Source organism: Physcomitrium patens, chromosome 9, assembly GCF_059467195.1.
Source record: "Physcomitrium patens ecotype Gransden chromosome 9, ASM5946719v1, whole genome shotgun sequence".
Classification (NCBI taxonomy): Eukaryota; Viridiplantae; Streptophyta; class Bryopsida; order Funariales; family Funariaceae; genus Physcomitrium; species Physcomitrium patens.
Genome location: NC_143418.1, coordinates 1,546,690 through 1,567,043, shown reverse-complemented (window position 1 = coordinate 1,567,043; position 20,354 = coordinate 1,546,690). Strand labels below are relative to the sequence as shown.

Genomic DNA, 20,354 nt, shown 5'->3' with positions numbered 1-20,354 from the left:
TAAAAAAGTCCTATATAGTGTTGTATTGTATGAATTTTGCTTAAAAATGTATTAGATATCTAATTTTGGAAAGAAAAATAGAACTTATAATAAGATAACCTTGACAACTCCAATTAAATTCTAAAACAAATTTTAATTAAATTATAATAATATTGATAAATCCAAAAGAAGTCTCGAGTATTTACAAAAAAAAATAATAAATTAATAAATTAACCTTAATAAAAATATATATAGTACAAAAACTTCTAAAAAATATCAAAAATAGATACTTTAATTGAATCTTAATCAAATCCTAATATATCCTTCAACAAATTTTAATAAAATCCTAAATAAATCATAATCAAACCTTAAATCAAATCCTAATGAAATTTTAAATCAATTCTAATCAAATTTTAAATCAAATCCTAAAAAAATCCTAATCAAATCATAGACCTTAAATCAATCTTAATTAATTCTTAATCAAATTCTAAATCTTAAATAAATTCTTAACAAATCCTATAATGGATTAAAAATTCAATAATTGATGCTTGAATCATTGACTTTGACTCATAATTTTTAAACTTTGTAACAACTAAATTAGAAATAAGCACAAAAAAAATTTAGAAAATTATACATATCAATTATAAGAAAAGCTTCCAAAATCTCTTAGTTGTTGGCTACCTTCTTTCATTGACTTGCTTATTGATCTTTTAACAAAGATTTTTCCTTATTGAACCATTCAATTCTTCCAAAATTTGGATTTTATGTAGATATTCAAGTCTAAATTTCTTTTACCAATTTTTGCTTCAATCAAGCTTATAAATATTGTCAAATTGTGAAATCCCTCACTGATCCTAAATCTCAATTTTTCGAGACTATAATCCACAAAAATTCTTGTATTCTTTAATTTAATTATTTGATTAACCTCAAATTTTTTATACACATTTATATCAAGTACAATAATAAATTTCCAATTTTTTATCTATATACATACTACAAAACTAAAAACCCTCAAACTTGTAAGAATATTTTTATTTTTCAAAATCTAAATCCACCAAGTACATCATTAACTTTGAAAATCCTTCAAAATCTCAATATCAATTTAAATGACATAAAACTAATACTCAAAAATCTCTTTTCTAATTTACTTTTAAATTTTATTTTTTAATTGATAAAAAAACTCCAAAAATAATATAAGAGTTCAGTTTTATTTTTCAAGATCTAATTTTGATCCTAATTGGCAGCTAATCCTCTTTGGATATCAATTCTTTTTTTTTTAAGGTAATTCTTGCTAAAATCAACTTTTAACTTTTTTTACATATCTTTATAATATTTATTTTTCTAATCTATCTTATTTGCCTTATTTATAGCTATACAAAGTAAATAGAATCTATTTTTATAAAAAGAAATTCTAATATTATAAGATTTTACTACCTATCTATCTTATATCTATATTTTTTTACTACATCTTTTTAATTAGGCTCTTCTATAATAAAATTTTTTTTTTCTTGTTTCACTAAATGGCCATATTACTATACAAAAATCATCTTTGATAGTTTCCTCAAGCTTGGTATGAAAGAATATTTGTAAAAGATTGGACTAAGCAAGTCATTTGTAGATTCCAATACCTATATTTAATATCATAAAGACAAATATATACTTATATTACTATATATAAATGATTTTATACATATATGAGATATTATAATAAAAATGTCTAAAGTTAAAAAAAAATCATTATTTAAATTCAAAATGATCAACATGAGAGTTGTTCAAACTTACTTTGGAATTTAGTTGAAGTATTCCAAAAGTGCTATAATTTTCCATCAAAGAAAATATATTAATATTGTACTTGATAGATTTGAAATAATAGACTACAATCTAAGTAAAATTTTTATAAATAAAGGATTCAAACTTCAAAAGTATATAGAGAACAAGTTGATTGGCAAGAATGAATATTAAAAGCTTGTTGAAAGTCTTCTATACCTATCAAATGTTGAATAGCCAAATATTAGTTTTACAATAAGAAACATAAGTAAATATTGCACAACATCATAGAAGTCACATTAGAAAGCTAGAATGTACATTCTATATTATTTAAAAATTACTAATGACTAAAAAATTTATTATTCAAAAAAAAACTAAACTAGTCAGTATCTTATTCTAATACAAATTGGAGATAAGATGTAGACTTGCAAAAGCCTACCTTTGGGCTTATATATGATTAGAGATTCTTTACTTGATTGAAGTTCAAAATTACAATCAATAGTAGACACAATAATAATACTTATATAATAAATATCTAGATCTGATAACTTTAGCTATGACATCTTGTTGATAGCCATGTGTATTGCCCTTTACAAACATCAGAATACTCCAATGCTCAATTGGTTCTATTTCCCTTCTCCATGAAGCCTTATAAGAAGAAATGGATTATTTATTTTTAACACGTCTAATACCTTTTTTTTTACAAAACTTATATCAAGTGGGAATTGAGAAAGTAGCACATTAAACGACCTAGAATAAATAGAACTTACATTATCTAGAATACAAATTTCACGAGATGCCTGAGGGTCAGAACCTATACCACAGTCTATACTCTACTTAGCTTCAAGTAATAGGCCCTCAAATTGTCTGAAAGAGTTGCATGGCAACTGATGAGTATAAGTTATTACAGCATTGCAACTCCTTTTTAATATTGTGACCAAAATCCAAATACCTAAAAACAACACTTTCCACTGAGAAATTGTAAGTAGAACTAATCTCAACAATTAATCATCAATAAGAAAAACAAGAAGAGGAGGGAGCGACAACTTACCAGCAAGGGACAATCAACTCAATCACTAAGTGTAACCATTGGGAAGTGCAACCATTGGGAAGTCCATATGAGTTAGATACGTTCAAGGATGGACTCAAAGTTCAAACATATTTTTGAAAATAGAATACATGTGAATCTCCTGAAACACATTGTATTCAGAATGTATAAATGATTACCTCAACTTGAATAAAAACAAGTCTTTTGTATTGTATAAAATGTATTTTAATTTGTATTAGAATGAATACAAAAGTTTTTTAAATTTTACAGATGATGGGTTTTAAAGAAAGAAAATAATAAAATGATAATATTCCTACATAAGACAATAATAATATTATAATGATATTTAAGACTTAATATTATAATTATATTTAATTTTTTTTCTGATGTATGTATTTTAAGACTTCAACATTAAAGACACAAAGAAAATTTTATAAAGTTTTAATAGAATCTTGTGAACTGTGTTTTTTCACTTTATTGAAATTGGCATGTTTTATGTCTTTGATCAGATTTTACACAATCTTTAGCACCAAATCCATAAAATTTGGCTATAAAAAAAATATATATTTAATCGAGTTCCTTGCAAGTGTAGCCACTACATCCTCTATAATTTTCGAACACATTTTTCTACCATGCAAAAATTTCTATTACATTCAAAAATAAATCCATAAAACATTAAAAATCTATATATAATCTCACATACTACTGTAGATTATATAGTATGTGAGATTATATGAAAAATGGCTATAAATTAAACCAAATTATTTTTATATTATAAATTGAGATATTTCAACTTATATCTTAATTTTAATAATGATAATTTTAAAATATAATTTAATCAAAATTAAATGATAATTTTTATATTTAAAAAAAAAAAAAAAAAAAAAAAAAAAAAAAAATCTTAAGATGCATCAAATAAAAATTCTAAGAAACAATGATATTCATGTTATGTAGGAAAAAAATGCATTCTATCTCAAATTTTCTACTAAGGGTCTTTAGACTAATTTTTCTAAGTATTAAGTCAAGTCAATGAAGATTTTTGTATTCAATAAATTAAAAGATTTAAAATTTTGGATTTTTACCTTATCTTATAAATATAAAGAAATTTTAAATATTAACTTAAAAAAACCACCTCTTCCCATATATAATTTAAAGCTTATTTTTTTATTGGTTTGATAGGATAGAATTTAACTTGCACTAGTAGATTTTCATTTTATTTGCATTACTTACTCAACTTTGATATTGGTCAAAAATTAAAATTGAACATGTTAGCCCTTACTACCAAGAGTAGTAAAGTTGATAATTCAATATGTAGCTCAAAATTTATTTTAAAAAATCCATATTTTTCATCCCAAATTAGAAAAAGTTTTTAAATGTTTTAGGATTTTTTAGGTATAGTGCAATATATTAATTTTTAGTATAGAACTAACTTTTTGGAGTTTTAATTTGGTAATTAATTCTCCTTTAGTAAAGTTTTTTAAAGTAGAGAGGAGATTATTGGCTTTGAAGTAGAGATTTCTTCTTAATAGTAATAATTTTTACAATAATGTATGTCTTTGAAATTGTTGTGGTTTCTTGGAGATTTAAGCTCTTTCTCTACAACTTTAGCTAACTTAAAGTAGAAAATCTTTATTAGATAATAATATCATTTATGTGATATATTTTCCTATTGGCTTAGAATTTGTAGCATGCTTATTTTTTTCTTTGTAGATTGCTAAGATTGGTACAATGGGGTTGAAGATTTGATGCTAAGTTTCATAGCATGATCACAATCCTAAAGCCTAGCCTAGATTTAAAATACAATCAAAGTATTATGCATCATTTTTTTAGGTTATATGATTAAATAATTATTATAATTTTACAATATTATGAATGTCTTATCATGAAAAAAAAAGTAATTACATTTTCTAAGTATTTCTATTTATATAAAACAGCTTTCTATAGATGGAGTGTGCAGATCCCTGCCCATTCCGGGACTCTGCCCATCTCCAGAGAAAAAAAAACAACCCTAAAAAAAAACAACCCCATATTGCATGTAATTAACAATATGAAAATATCTATATAAAAAAATAATTTAAAATTATATTGATGACATGTTTGAAACAAATCAATTTTCAAAGAATAAAAATATATATTTAATTAATTGAATAACTAAATTATATATATATATATATATATATATATATATATTTGATACCAAAATATTTGTGCTATTTTTTTCAGGTATCATACTTATTGATTTTTAATCTCTTCATATTAAAATTTTAATTTCCAATTTATAATAATCCATTTTTAATTCTTTAGTAGTACCATTATAAATTAAAATTTCATATATTTAACTTTTAAATTGATTTGATTTGTTTGTATTAAGTTAAGTATATGACTATTCTATTCTATTTTAATATTTTATATTCTTTAATTTTATTATAAAAATTAATATATGTATAGAAAAATATGGCTTATTTTTTACGTTAATATGTATTCATGTTAACAAAGCTATTCTTACTATTCTAATATTAAATAATTGAATAACTAAAATAACTTTATTTGAACTTTTTTTGGTAAATATATTTTATTGATATAAAATTAATATAATGGTAACTTAATTAAAAAATATTTTAATATATTCTTAGAATATATATGCATAGATATAATTTTATTTTTTAACACGTTTGATTACACTTTTTTATTTTTTTAAAATTTAATTTTTTCTGTATGCATTTGGGAAGGGAAAAAAAAAAAAAAAAAAAAAAAACAAACAAACAAACAAACAAAACAAAACAAAACAAAACAAAACTTTCTAAAACAAAATACTACTCTGAAATCTAAACTTTCAACTTCAAAAATATTACATTATTATAATTTAATAGTAATAATATTAATAATAAATTATTTTAAAATATATACAGAATTTCATATTCATATTGTAAAATATTAAAGATGTTTTACCACTTTAGAAGAGCTATTGAGATATATATTGAAGACTATTGTAAATTAAATATTATATGTATAGAATGTTTTTTCTTAGGTTTTCACGTAGAAAAAATGATACCAATATATTAATTAACTTTTAGATTATATATAGCATATTAATAAAAATATAATTATTTAATTTTAATTTTAATTTTAATAAAATAATATTTTTTATCATATTTTATGTTATATATATATATATATATATATATTAAAAATATATTAAAAATATATTTACTTTTTCAAATTCTCAAATAAAAAAAATTACAAAATTTAATTAACTAACTACATATTTTTTTATCCATGACTTTAGAAAATATATTAAAATTTTAAAAATCATTATACTTTCATCCCCAAAATAAAAATTAAATAATTTTTATTTATTTATTTATTTAAAAAAAATATTATTTCTTTGATTTAAAAAAATAGTGTATATTGGCAATAATGTGCTATAGAGTACTAAGGGCCAAAAACTCAAACCATTTTGAAGTCATGTTTTATGTTTGTATTGTTTTACTACTACTATAATGCAAAATTTGTTGAATTGGTATTATTACCTACAACTTAGTATTTAACAATCTATGATTTTTTTTTTATTTTAAGCTCATTTGGCTCAAGTAATTAGAAAAAAATATTAAATTTTTTATTATTCTATATTTCTCATCCCTCCCAATTATAATTGCATAATGCTTGTGACATCATTATCAAGAAATATTGATATTAAAAATGCTATATTTTCGGTAAAAGTATAAAAATATTAAAAAGTTAGAGAATCTATTATACAAACTTTCTTTCTTTATACAATTCTTCTCATATTTATTTGATTTTGTAATAATATGATTGTAGAGGTTACACAACAATTTTTAATAATAGTCTAGAATATATAGGCAACAAGTACATTGATGCAAACTAATACATGAAGCAATTGTGATAATTATAGTTATGATTTTCATAATTAAAGTTTTTCATAATTAAAGATTTATATAATTAAAGTTTTTTTCTTTCCTATAATATTAATATTTCTTGTAATAAAGAAGTCTTTACAACTAGAACTTGTATAGAACTTAAAGTTGTATTGGCTAGTATTTGAAGTCAAAATACTTTTTTATTAATTATGTGGTGTGTACATCCTCATTTTGTGCTTTCAATATGGATTTCACTTGTATTTTACGAACACATTCTATAAGTAATTCGACAAGACTATTTTTGAGTAAATATAGAATTAAATGAAGTAGATCCTAAAAAATTAAACATTCTTGAAGAAGTTTAATATTTATCATTTTCATGACAACTATAAAATTTAGGTTGCAATTAAATTGGATATTTGAATGTAAATATAGATTAAAAAAAAGAATGATTGAAAAATGCTTACAACTCTCTATCCTCCTCAAAGGTGTTACAAGGTGCAACAAGCAAAAGACAATCATCTTATTATAAGCTAGTGACTAACCTAAATAAAATCAATGTAATAAACGTTGAAGTTTATCTTATATAACTAGCTAAGTACATAAGAAATTGGTGACATTTTGGATTGAAATTAATTAATATACATCAGTAATAAAATTTTCTTGTACAAACTATTTATTACGATGTTTAAATATTTTTAATTTACAAAATGATAGGTATGTTGTTGTGAGAACAAATAACAACATAAAAAATTAAGACCAGGATAGTAAAATCTTCAAAGAAAGAATAAGATAAAAATATATATGTATATAATTTTTTAAACTAAAAACACATGCTAACTTAGTACCACAAATGATAGTATATACAAAAAACTTAAATAAAATAAAACAAACCAAAACCTTATTAAAATAAAAATTCTAAATGAACTAAAATTCATTATTTTGTACAAGTCGATCATCAAATTCTTCTTTACTTCTTCAAAAAAGAATTCAATCTAGTTGATAGTTTCAATTTTGTTTTTATCCTTTTGTCTATAATCCTATATTTTAGGCCTAAAGTCCTTAATAAACTTTTAATTTTTCTTAAATCGATTATTTTCTTTACAATGACATTCTTCATAGGTAAAAAATCCATACCCAATTTTTGTTTGATGCTTATAGCTTAGACTCACATATATAATGAAGTCAAAGATTTAAGATTGTCCAATTCTTCTAGAAATAATATTAAGTTTTTGCATTCACTTATATATAATTTTAAAAAAAAATTAGGTTGTTCAATTCTTTTAGAATTAATATCAAACTTGAACACACTTACATATTTAATGTAGTCAAAGCTAAGAGGTTGCAAAATTCTTTTGAAAAGAATGTTAAGTTTTTTCATTCACTTATACATAAATTTATCAAAGATGTGAGGTTGCCTAATTATTTTGGCAATGATGTTAAAATTTTGAATTTATTTATATGCAAATTTATCAAAGATATGATGTTGACTAATTTGGTTGGCAATAATTTCAAGATTGAATATGTACCCATGTTTAATAAAGTCAAAGATGTGAGGTTGATCAATTATTTTGGAAATGATGTCAAACTTAAACACCCTTTCACATCCAATGTAATAAAAATAAATAAATAAATAAATAAAAATAATTATAGATATGAATAATTATTTTAAATATAAATCTATTTTTTAATTTTAGTTTTATTAATAAATTAAAAATTAGCATCTTTGAAGGTAGATTGATGATGCTATAATATCTTTCTAAATCAAGTTCTAATAGTATTGGAATTTTTAAAAATGAATCTGAAAAATTATATATAAGTCTATAATTTTTTAATTCCAAAATATTTAATCTTTAGAACTATTTTAAATTATATTTTATATGTAATAGCTAAAATACTCTATATTATAATAATTCTTTGTCTTATCTTTTAAAATCAAAATTTAGCAATAAATATTTCAATATTAATAAAATTTTCTATCAATATAAAAAAAAACTACTCAAATCATTACAAATATTTTATAATGCAATTCTATGACTATTAAAGCTTAATTTTTGAAGTCTTAAAAAAATAATATTTTAATTTTAATAACCATATTCTTACTTCAATTTTTATAAGATAATCTTTTTAATATTATAAAAATATTATCTAAAAATAATTACTTTAAGTTTACCACACTTATAATTTGCTTATTGTACATCTAAATTTTACAATAATCTAAAATAAAAATTAAAAAATCTTATCAAAGTCTACTTTAAAAATAGAAAATAATTTTAATATGATATAAAAGTACCATATTTATAATATCCATATATTAATTTATTATTTTCATCATTTTTTCTATATATTTTATTTTAATAAGAGTCAAGAATATATTTTATTTGCAAATCTTTCTAATGGCTTTATATTCATGTTATACATTTTTGTGTTCTTGTGATTTAACTAAATTTCAATAATCATTCAATCTTTGTCTTATAATTGATTATGCATTCTTATATTTCTACCTTTATCTATTCTTACTAATGATTGATGAATCACTTTATCCAATGTATTTCCTACAACTTCTTCTAAAATATTATCTTTATTGGTAATCCATATTTGTAAGGTTCTTTCTTTTAACATGCCTTAAAGACACATATTACTACCAAATAAATAACATATATCTAAAAACATGTTCACTTCTTCATCTTTCAAGTTATCAAAACTTATTCTTAACATATTCTAGATCCTGTTGTTACACTTCTTTTTATCTCCATCCAAATTTCTTTTCTTCTTTAACCTTTGTAAATCTCTCTTATAATATTTTAATATCTTTTGGCTACTTAAAAATGCAGCCTTGACTTTTAAACTCAAAGTATAGGCTATTGCAAAATTTTATAATATCATTGTCTATTTCAACAAATTCATTAGACAATGTCTCTTTGTAACGACAAAAAAAAGTAATAAATCTCATACTTAATTCTTTATAAAGTTCTTCAATATTTATTTCAATTTCTAATCTTCTGTTGTTACAATTAATTTACTACTATTGCTTATAAACAATGCATCCATAGGCACAACATCTTTAATTTGGTTTAAGTTCTTTATATCATCAAAAACTAGAATGATTTTATTCTTTGTAAAGCATTCTTTCAATATTTTTTGAGCTTCTTCTAAATCTTTTGGTTTTGATTTATATTTGATTTCTTCCAAGATTTTGCAAAAAATTATAAAGCAATCTCACCCACTTTCACTACATTCACCAAAGCACAATAAACCATATGTGTGTTTTGTATCATTGATTGCAATCTTTGCCATAGTGGTCTTATTTATTCCATCTATACTATCAAGAAATATTACCTTTATATTATTTGCAGATAGTTGTTTAATATGTAGTAGACATTGTATTATATCCAATGATCTCTATTCAAGTAATTCAAGCTATATTTATAAAAATAACCATAATTAATAAAACTCTATTAGGTATCTAGTTTTACAAACTCATACTTATTCAAAGATATCTAATCATTATTAATTATAAAATTTAGTATTTTTTCAACATAAAAATTAATTTAAAAAATCCTATAGATATTTAGCATATTTATTTGTAAGAGTCTTATTAATGGTTTCCTATTGTAAGTTTCTTATAGTAGTATATTTTGATAAATCTACTTTTTCTATAAACCAAAATGCAATGTTTTAACAACACTACTTTCTATCAATTTTTTTTTTTTTCAACTTCATCAATCTTTCGCAAATACTTATAAATTTTTTCCATTCAAAATTCAATATTAGAACATACTATTGCAACTATATATACATCCACTTCAAATAACTACAAGTTTATTGATTCTAATACATTTTTCAATACTTCACAAACTATGTATTTAATACTATCATAGTAATAATTATTACTTGTAGCTTTTGGATTCCTTCCAACATCAATTTTAGAAATTTCAAAACTAATCAATTTCACATCAAAATATTCAGCAGTTTCAATCATTATTACTTTTCTATAATATTAAGTAAAATATAGTTTGGTTTCAAATCTCAATGTACAATGTTTATGTCATATAAGTGGCATACTCTTCTTATAATTTGATACATAATATCAACAAAAATAAATAAATAGTTTTTTTTTTTTTTTTTTCAATACATTTTCTAAACCTCTTTGCAGCAATTCTATTTCTAAATATAATATTTAATTTGTATTTCTTAATAGCACAAAATTGATTATTGCCATTATTGACATCTTTTATTATAAAATAATACTTAATGAAATTAAAATAACTTAGATCAGCTAAAATGCTTACTTTTCTAATAAAAAGCTTATTATGCCTAACATGCATTTTTTTTTTGTTGCATACAAAATCCCTCACTACTTTTCTTTGTAAATTTTTCTACAAGATCCTTTACTTATGAATTCTATGCTTTCTATGATTTTATGTTTGATGACAACTTTAAGGCATCGAATTCTCTTCCTTTTAAATAATATAAGTCCTTCAAAATTTATAATAGATGCTTTGCTAATTTATGATACTCAAAATTTTCATCTCTAATTGTATAGATTAAGTTCATATATAGATTATTTTTATCACCTTCTAATTCATTAAAGCTTGAACCATCAAAAATAAAAAGTGTGATATCTTCAAATGTCTTCTAATTGTGCGTTCTAAATACATCACTTGCCACACCATAATAACTCTTTAAATTCTAAAGATTTTTTTAAAGTTTCTTTCTCTTTTAATTAAAATTTAGCCACTTGACACCAATTTTAATCTATACATTATTTTGACTTGTTTACAATCTTACAAATTAAGTAATATATATATATATATATATTCAAAAGAAAAAGTTAGCACTATCTTCTTAATTTTATTACCTCTAATTTTTATCTATATTTCTTAAGTAATTTGCTACTATGAAATCTTTTATAATTTAATACTTCATTTTATCTTTTACCTAAAAGTTATGTTATAATATAAAAATATTTAATGATTTAATATGTTTACCTTGTTAGTTCTTCAAAATTTGACTATATATTTAATATAGTTATATAGAAAACATGCAATTAATAAGGAGATGAACATCTTTTTTAATAATTCATATTAATATGATTCTTTTCTTAAGAAAATTTGAAGAAAACTTTGTATAATATTCAAGTAAAATAGTAGTTTTATATTATGAATTTAAATAGAGTAGAACTTATTTGTAATTCTTTTTAAAATTGTATCAAATATTAAATATAAATATACATTCTTTGCCATTTATTTCTAATACATTCTTAAATATCTTTTAACAATAAAGACAAAGATAGTCATGAGTTGCTTCCAAAAGTTGTACCTTAATTTTTTATATTAAATCTATGTAACTCTATCTATTACTCTCTTTATTTTTCTTGTTTCTACTAATCTTCTCACATCTATTCCAATTGTTACTATAACTTTTAACAATGTTTAATTTTTATGTTTATTTAAAATTTCTTTAATCCACCAAATTTAATAATGATTATTAACTTAAGATGTCAAATACAAGCAACGCCATAAATAAGTTATAAATATAACTAGAAATTAAAACTTTAAACCACTCTTATTCTATTATTTTCTAAAATTATAATTTGATGTTGTAATACTAAAGATATAGTCTTAGAGGAGAAGTTAATATCAACATATGTTTAGTACATATTGTAAAATTTATCATGTATATATTATATAATAAAAAAGTAGGATTTACACATGAATAGGCATTTTTCATCTACAACATCAAAGATACATATAATAAAATATTAATACATAATAAATACAACACTAAAATATTAATACATACTTATATTTCTAAAAACAAGCATGCAAATTTATTTTATTCAATAAAAAGGTACATATTGAATATATTATAATTTAGAAATAGAATACTAATAAAAATAATAATGATTGAAAAGTTGAAAAAGGTGATAAGTGGTAAAAAATCAATATAAGATTTATTAGAACGTTTTAATAATAACTAAGCATATTTTACTTTGATATTCAAGCAAAACATCAAAAATGAAAACAAAATCCAAAAAAAATGTATCTCATGTTACTGTGATAACATTGTTGTTTTTCAGGTATTATTTAATAAGATGTTTAAACACATCAAATATTTTTGAAAAGAACTGTCATTTTCTTTGGGAATAACAAATTTATAAAGCTTCATACTGTTTTTTGCACAACAGCATACACCACCCTCAGTTGGCTTCAGCACAAAAATCCTCCAAGCCGCCATATCACACTGACGCATAACCAAAATCTAAGTCATTGAAAAGCCAGATGAATTGAATAATGATTAATTGAAACGGAGACAGAGTGATACCAAATTCACTCATCCTACAGGATTATAAGATATGAGAACCTGTGCACATGTAGCGTGACTCCTGCCAGTCAGTAGGACTCTATTGATGATCTTGGGGATGGCTATGCAGTTTATGTACGATCTCTTATATTCTACTCCCGTCTATACAACCTCAATAAAGGACCATTCAAGATCTCAAGAGTGCAAACCTTAGTTAATGTAATTGCTGCGATGCGAAGATCATGTGGAAATAATAAGTCTCATTGACCGGGCTTATGTCATCGTGCCAACAATCCGCCATTGCAATTTTTAGGTGATGAGAATCACTGCTTCAGGGTCATTATGTCGAACATCCGGTCTATTAGTTTCGAATCTGGGACTAAATTAAAGTGGACAGTAGTGTGGTAGCCCGCCAGATCGCCTCTTTTGTCAGGATCTGAAGACCCCCGAATGGCACAACGGGACTCTCGTGAGGAATTTGTGTACTCAGCCCCTGTAGAGCACAGGATTATGAATCCCACAACGGTGCATACATCTATATAAGGTTTCGGCAATGCGTGAGTAGAAACTCACGCTAATAAGCTAGATCATCTTAACCCCCAGTTGTCTGTGGGTTTAGGACAGGTCATCATTGCTGTAATCATTCGGAGCCTATCCTGTTGCGCAGCATCAAGTCCTGAACTTCCATCATGAAGGGGGGCAAAGTTCAAAGGGCCTGAATAAAATTTACTCCGATGAGCCTTAAACCTTCGCCATGCGAGTTGGATAGCCATCGCAGCCCACATCCGCCACGTTGTTGAGTAATAGCGAGTGGTTCTCTTTAGTTGTTCGCTAGCTACCTTGTACCTGAGCAGAAACCAGTTCGTCAGTCCAGGTGCACTATTGCAAGGTCATGTGCGAAGTAATTTTACTTGCGAGGCTAAAGTTTATCTCCCAGAACCATTCGAAGAGTTCGCGAGGTCTTAAAATAATTAGTTGTCGAAGGATACAATAATTACATATTATATATATGTAAATGCACACACACACACACACACACGTGTGTAAATGTTTGTATGCAGTGATGCTTCTACGTCAAACTCTACTGGGAACATACCTGAAATGATCAGTAATGTATTTGAGGTCGTTGGAAGAAAGCGAGAAGGCCTCCGTCATTTCCAATGTGATTAGACTTGCATTAGCGAGAGGAAGCCGTCCAGTCGACTTGCTTAGACACCAAGAAATAAGTTCATCTCCAAAAAAATCACCAGGGCCAAGTGTGCAGTTACTCATTTTGTTGTCGTGAATTTTGTACATGCTTAAGACCTTCCCTCTCACGAAGAACAAAATCTGGCGCACTGGGTTACCCTCATATATTATCTGCACGTTGAATGTCATGAGCCATTAACAAAGTAAAGAACTTGGTAAGTGCAAAAATCATCGATAAATGTAAATGCAAAGTGAGTGCTTGGAATCTCTGCTTTACATGAAAGTAATCGGTAAAAGAGTAGTCAAGGATGAATTTAGGTGGTAGAAGTAACGTACCGGTTCTTGCTTGATGAATAAAACGGGTTTCAGGCGGTCGCAGATGTTATTTAGGATTAAATCATCAAGGTGTTCAAATAGCGGGACTTTTCGGAGCAAGTCTAGACAAAGATGCCGTTTGATATCTCTTCGAAGGCCTTCAGGTAGATTAGCTAAAATTGATTCTTCGTCAATACCACGAGTTGCTGCCCATCGGCAGCGTTCTTGTTGTCGAACACGTACCCGCAGCCGATGAGGAAGTAGCCTTCGCCGCATCCACCATTCAAGATCACGGTTGTGCAGTTGCATTTCTGATTTTTTGGATGTAATAGACTGTAGAAAGACCTGAAGGTTTACATACCACATCCCCAGCATAGAATCATGTTATTGAATCCGGGCATGGACTTTACTTCCATCTGGTTCAAAATCGACTCAGCCTGCGTAATACTAGTGTCAGCTGTAACATCAAAAAGATTTTAAAAAGTTGAAAAAAGTGAGCTCATTCAAATTGCAGTCAGTTTGGTCACATCAGCTATTGCTAAGGGATGATCATTCTTTGCATAGTCTGTGAATTGCAATACATACTACGCGGACCTCTTCATCACCCTTCTTAGTGTAGGTGTTCACATCCCCAGGCTTTCAAGAATCTGTAGTTTCATGAATTGGTTTAGTTTCTACAATTTGAACAATGAGTTATTGATATTGTTTGAATAACCATTCTTCTACTGCATTATACCGTGGCCGAACATGCAAGGAAAATAAAATAATGAAGGAACACTAAATAAACTAGAAAAAGTTTAATCAGAACCTGGATATTGCCGATGAGAAGCGTAAAGAGAAGTAGACCACACGTAATTACAATGATAGAAAAGAGGACTTCAAAAAAGTGGTTACTTGGAACCAATGCATTTCCAAAAGAACTGCAGACATGTGATTAAAACGTTAGCAACAGGATAGATAGACTCCTACTTGAAGCTTGCACAATGCAATGAGCGAGCAACCGTTTATAATCATAGTTAGAATGGATGTCCAGGATTACAGTTTACAGTGATCTGTGTCGTTTTTCTAAGGATTTAACTCCGGGCACTAAAACAGCTGTACTCCAAAATTATATCTTCCGAGGCCAGAACTTCAAATTACAGGTGGCCGGTGAATAATCCTCGAAGAATAGAAAAAGAAATTTCGAAATTGTTATCATGTGATATTATCTGACTGAGCATCCTTTGCGAGAAACATCGTGATTTCCCTTTCAGAAATACCCTAAGCTTCTCTTCGTTTAGAATAGCAATAGTTAAGAAAATACGGAAAATAGTGGCTATGAAACAGTTGGAATTGAAATGTATTTGTACCTGAAAGTCATGATGCCCCAAAAAAGAGGGTAAAGAATTTTCTGAAGAAATCGCCCATCAGTTACTAAAGGCACTGCCCATAAGTAAATACCGTAGGAGAAATCATTGGCTTTGGCTTGTAAACATCCTTGCACATTTGCGTTCTGAGCCCAAGTGATTCTAGCGGAATCGTCTGGCTGGTGACCAAATGATACCGGTAGAGGACAAGCAAATGGTATAGATGGACAATGGACCATTCCACCACATTGAAAACTGAGGCAAGTCTCCACTCGCTGAACTGTGAGAAGATACCAAAAAGAACCTGCAACCTGGTGGGCTCAAAGAGATCGTCAATTCCATTTAGTTTGAACTTACACTCACATTAACATAAATGATATCCTCAAAATGATTTCAAAGCACATACTCCTCCAATTTAGAAGAACTCGTGGAAATAGGACAGTGACTTTATCCATGAGAGCAAGTCGACAACAAGGGCTCAGCAATCTACCAACCAACATAAATAAAGTTATTGATAAAAAAAGTAAAATTAAAACTTACATGAGCAGAGATAAAGTAGGCGATCAAGTTGAGGAAGAAACCCGATGATGCAGTTCCAAAAATATAACCTGTTACATGTTGCAATCGCCTTATCACCAAAGCTGTGTGCACCACTTTGGGCAAATACTGCACCAGGAAAGTGACGAGAATGAATGTCACACATTCTGTAGGATCTCTTCCGCTTTCAATCAACCGCGGAGTGACCATCCACAACATTATCTGTAAAAACAACAGCCACAATGTAAAAATTTTAAAATACATATCGTATATCTAGTCGCAAATGCCTAGAACATGGTCATAGCAGAGACTGAAGACTTAATTTGCAGAAGTTTACACAAATTTCAACCAACAAGATAATAAATTCAAGGATCATTTGAAGAAACTTTCACACCTGAGGTACGGGAAGGATAATGTACATATCAAATGCAAATCCCGATAAGGGGACGAGATAATTTCGGGCAATTTTTTTGGCATCCCAAACCAGCTCCCCCCGACCTAGCACCAAAGATTCTTTGGAAACGTAGGCAGTTTTTAACTGCATCCAAACCTATGGAAGGAGATGATGTTGTCAGCACCCACTCAAGTATACTCTTTGAGAAGATACAAGTGATCTTACAAGGAAACTCCCTTTGCATCCTCACAACATGGATTTCCATTAGAGTTTACATACAAAGTTGAGAAATCAGAAAAAACAATCTGATTCAAAAAGCAGCGACCCTGACAACCGATTCAGCGGCGTTAAGGTGCATTTTAACCAGATGATTTCAATCTAAAATAACCTGAAAAAGGATCTATTACCAGACAAGAATGAATAAGTCGACTACATGATACTTGGAGATATCTCAAATAATATAACATGTTAAAATTTGAGCATTAAGACGATAAGCAACAACGCACCTGTGACAAATAGCCGAAGTCAATCAAAGCTCGCAAAGTTGTTAATGCGATAAGAGATCCTTTTTGCACATATAGGCATGAGAGCTTGGGGTTAATAGATAGCACGGACAGGAAGAGCGGGTCCAGGGCAATGCCCAGTGCACAAAGCAGGAGGAACAAACGATTACAACGCCGAATTCCCTTGCTCTGAGGATCGAAAACCTTTCCAAAAAACCATCCATCCGTCCCTTGACTGCGACAACAGATCATAATGCAGCACGTCTCAAACAGGAAAGAGAAGCAAGCCAAGGCTGAGTTACCGCACTAGCGAACATAAAGAGAGGGTAGTAAAAAAGAGATTTGAAAACCTGTTTCCGCGACCAAGATGACACTCAAGTGTTTATACTAAGCAAGATGTGGATCTTAAACCAAGTAATGCCTCTATAAATGTTGTCGCCCTTACAAGTATTTCAGCGGACAAGGGGAACCCGCCCTCACAGGATGGAAAACATCATTGGCTAGCATCTAACCAATTATTCAATCCGTTTCAAGGTAGCAAAACCGACGGATCGTAATTGAGGCAACCTTGTAAATATAAGTAGAGTTTGATTAAGTCGATTCCATCATAACTACAATAAAAAGATGTCCTGCCCAAGAGATGCTAGCAGGCTGGGAATATTTAATCGCTTCATTCTACGTCAGAATTTTAATACATACCTAAAATTTTTGCGAGATGACAACGACGAGATTCTCCTCTTCCCTTGTTGATTTGGCCGTTCAAGTCCTGTGTCGGTGTACGAAACCTCAGAATCTTCCACAGTTTTGTCTCGCCGTTTCATGTTCCACGAATCTGAGACCGACGGAGAACTGAATTTTTCTCTTGAGAGACTAACATTCAATATCTTACTGCACAAAAAGAGAACAGTTGTTGAAGTAAAGCTGATTCAAACCGAAGGAGAAAAAAAAAAAAAAAAAAAAAAAAAACTTGTATTTCAATGCGTGCCCACACAGGATTGGAATACTTCAACTAAAAGGAAGTCAGAAAAACCTCATGTCAGAAGCTGCACTGTTCGATGAGCCACAGTTGGAGATACGTAACACACTGACGTGGAAATATCTTTGAGATGCAGACGTACGATTTTCGACAAGGGATGAAATCAGACAATAAGAAGAAATTGTCAAGCCGACTTACCTACTTACAGAGATGATTTCAGGACGGGGAAATATCTTCGAGGAGCTCATGTAGGTAGATTCAACTGAGTCAGCGTCCAGCGAAAAGCAAGATCGTTGTCCCATCTTCATCTTAGAGCTGTCTCAAATTTATTGCAATGTAATCAATAATGCTTTTATGAACTAATTTCCAGTCACTTGTTAAGTCTGATCCATCAATAACCCTACATGAATACACTTCACTCTTTTGAACATAAAAGAAAATTGTCAAAACTTTTGAGGTATTTGTTCATGATTTGAAATTAGATAGAGAAATAAAAACAAACTACTGAGTAATTTTTCACGAACCATCTGTCAAGGCCGCACGAGTTTTCTAGGCTTCAAGCTTCACCCCCGAAGTATTTCAAATTCCTTAAGGACATAGAGGAATAGGTTGAATCGAGATCTCTATGAGTTCCATCCTGGGCAGTCAATCAATTATGCCGCCCTTTGTGTTAAATCGTAGCTGACAACGAGAATCTTCTCCACATCTGCTCCTCCAGCCCTATTTCTCATTGAGTGAGGGGTTCTCTCCCAAGTGCATTGACAGAAAACTCCAAACCAAATTGGGAAGAAAACTTACTGAATGCTTCATTTCGTCTCGAAGACGTACACTAACCTCCCAAGTGCAGTTGATACCATCCCAGGCGGATCACAAAGATTCGGCACAAGAATTCGCTTCATTCAGACCCTTCTAGCTTTCCAAGGGGAAGAGATACCTACAGTTGTTTCGCCCCTACCCGTTACTCCCACAACTTACAAAATTACAGACACTCGCAAGCCAGATGCCCACGGGTAACCACTAAAGCAAGGCGAAGCACAATTTAAGAGAAGGTCAAGAACCTGTTCTCCAGACAGTTACCACACCTGCAGATCTGATCCACACCTCACACAACACCGCCGAAACCAATCAACCAACAGTCAATACTCATCACCATAACAACGATAACCTACAACTTCCCACAACTCCATGCACCGTTCACTTCTCAGAAACATCCGCACAGACTCTCGACTCAGGGAAAAACCAAAACATTTAACGAGTAACCACTTCGCATGCATTACCAACAACATCCTCCTCGTCCAAACGAACACGACATTCACACTCACCCCTAAGAGATTCTCCCTTGAATCATCACTGCTAAAGCAGCTACAACCTCCACTGGCTGTTCTCACCAAATCACCACTCAATACGAGGACCAGCAGCTACGTTCGACCGGATCACACCTATCCCAACCCCGAGAATATCAACGTTCCGCAACACCGAAGTACCTCCCTCACAATCAAACCTCCTCCGGTAGGTCTCATCCGATCTGGTCCAAAGCAACCACAAGCTTCCGAAGGCTAACTGGTTCTGTGTCTCGTAGTGCCCGAGCTCATCGAGCCTCGAGCAAAGGAAACGAGTGCCATGCAACGGCAGAACGAATTCAATCGAAAGAGGAGGAGGCCAAATACCTCGCGCTGCAGCTGAGCACCTTCCGATTCACTATCAATTCTTCGTTTGTGTCTTCAAATTAGACCGTCCCCGCCCCCGCCACTGCCGCTGAATCAGCGTGCAGTGGGAAAGCGGTTCCATCCCTGCTTTCTCGCTCCCCTCGACCTTGGCGTTCTCGGTCTTGTTCACCAACACAGGGAACGTCGTCCAAATAAAATTGTACATTATGCTTGTTAATCTGCTCCTATTACGGTCCCCGACTAAATTAATTTGTAAAATTAACGTGCCTACTTACTACTCCACTTGGTGTTTTTTTTTTTTTTTTTTTTTTTTTTTAATACTATTTTCGATTGAATGTGAGTATATAGAAGCAAAATATAGTCGTTCCCATCATGTGTGCGTATAAATATACACCATGACAGCTACTTCAGCCTGCTTTGTGCCCTTTAACACAAAAAAGGAATAAAAGT

General features: G+C 28.8%; 1 protein-coding gene across 7 annotated transcripts; it reads right to left on the bottom strand.

Moving 5' to 3' along the window:
* Positions 1-12,808: 12,808 nt before the first annotated feature.
* Positions 12,809-19,996, bottom strand: LOC112286432 (cyclic nucleotide-gated ion channel 4). Of its 7 annotated transcripts, none has more exons than XR_016504650.1 (13): positions 19,560-19,898; positions 18,762-19,327; positions 18,436-18,552; positions 17,961-18,149; positions 17,265-17,496; positions 16,759-16,914; positions 16,368-16,586; positions 15,831-16,138; positions 15,290-15,401; positions 14,503-14,826; positions 14,075-14,337; positions 13,188-13,824; positions 12,809-12,918 (listed from the first exon to the last, which is right to left on the bottom strand). XR_016504650.1 is itself a non-coding variant. In XM_090252878.1 (13 exons), the coding sequence occupies exons 4-13, from the start codon at positions 18,543-18,545 to the stop codon at positions 13,566-13,568; spliced, it is 2,172 nt and encodes a 723-aa protein (XP_090109004.1). In that variant the 5' UTR covers positions 18,546-18,552; positions 18,762-19,171; positions 19,296-19,327; positions 19,905-19,996; the 3' UTR covers positions 12,938-13,565. The 7 variants fall into 7 exon arrangements, 6 of the variants coding, with proteins under 6 accessions (XP_090109004.1, XP_090109005.1, XP_090109006.1 ...); XM_090252878.1 differs by lacking the exons at positions 12,809-12,918; positions 19,560-19,898 and adding an exon at positions 19,905-19,996 and having other exon boundaries at positions 12,938-13,824; positions 18,762-19,171; positions 19,296-19,327; XM_090252879.1 differs by lacking the exon at positions 12,809-12,918 and having other exon boundaries at positions 12,938-13,824; positions 18,762-18,957; positions 19,036-19,327.
* Between the last annotated feature and the right edge of the window lie 358 nt (positions 19,997-20,354).

Excerpts from the sequence above, each read along its gene's own strand:
- LOC112286432 (XM_090252877.1), bottom strand. The coding sequence starts at position 18,545 with ATGAAGATGGGACAACGATCTTGCTTTTCGCTGGACGCTGACTCAGTT. Across the intron at positions 17,497-17,960 it reads TCATCTCGCAAAAATTTTAG|TCAAGGGACGGATGGATGGT; the intron begins GTATGTATTAAA and ends CTGTTGTCGCAG. Across the intron at positions 16,139-16,367 it reads CCTACTTTATCTCTGCTCAT|GTTGCAGGTTCTTTTTGGTA; the intron begins GTAAGTTTTAAT and ends TGAGCCCACCAG.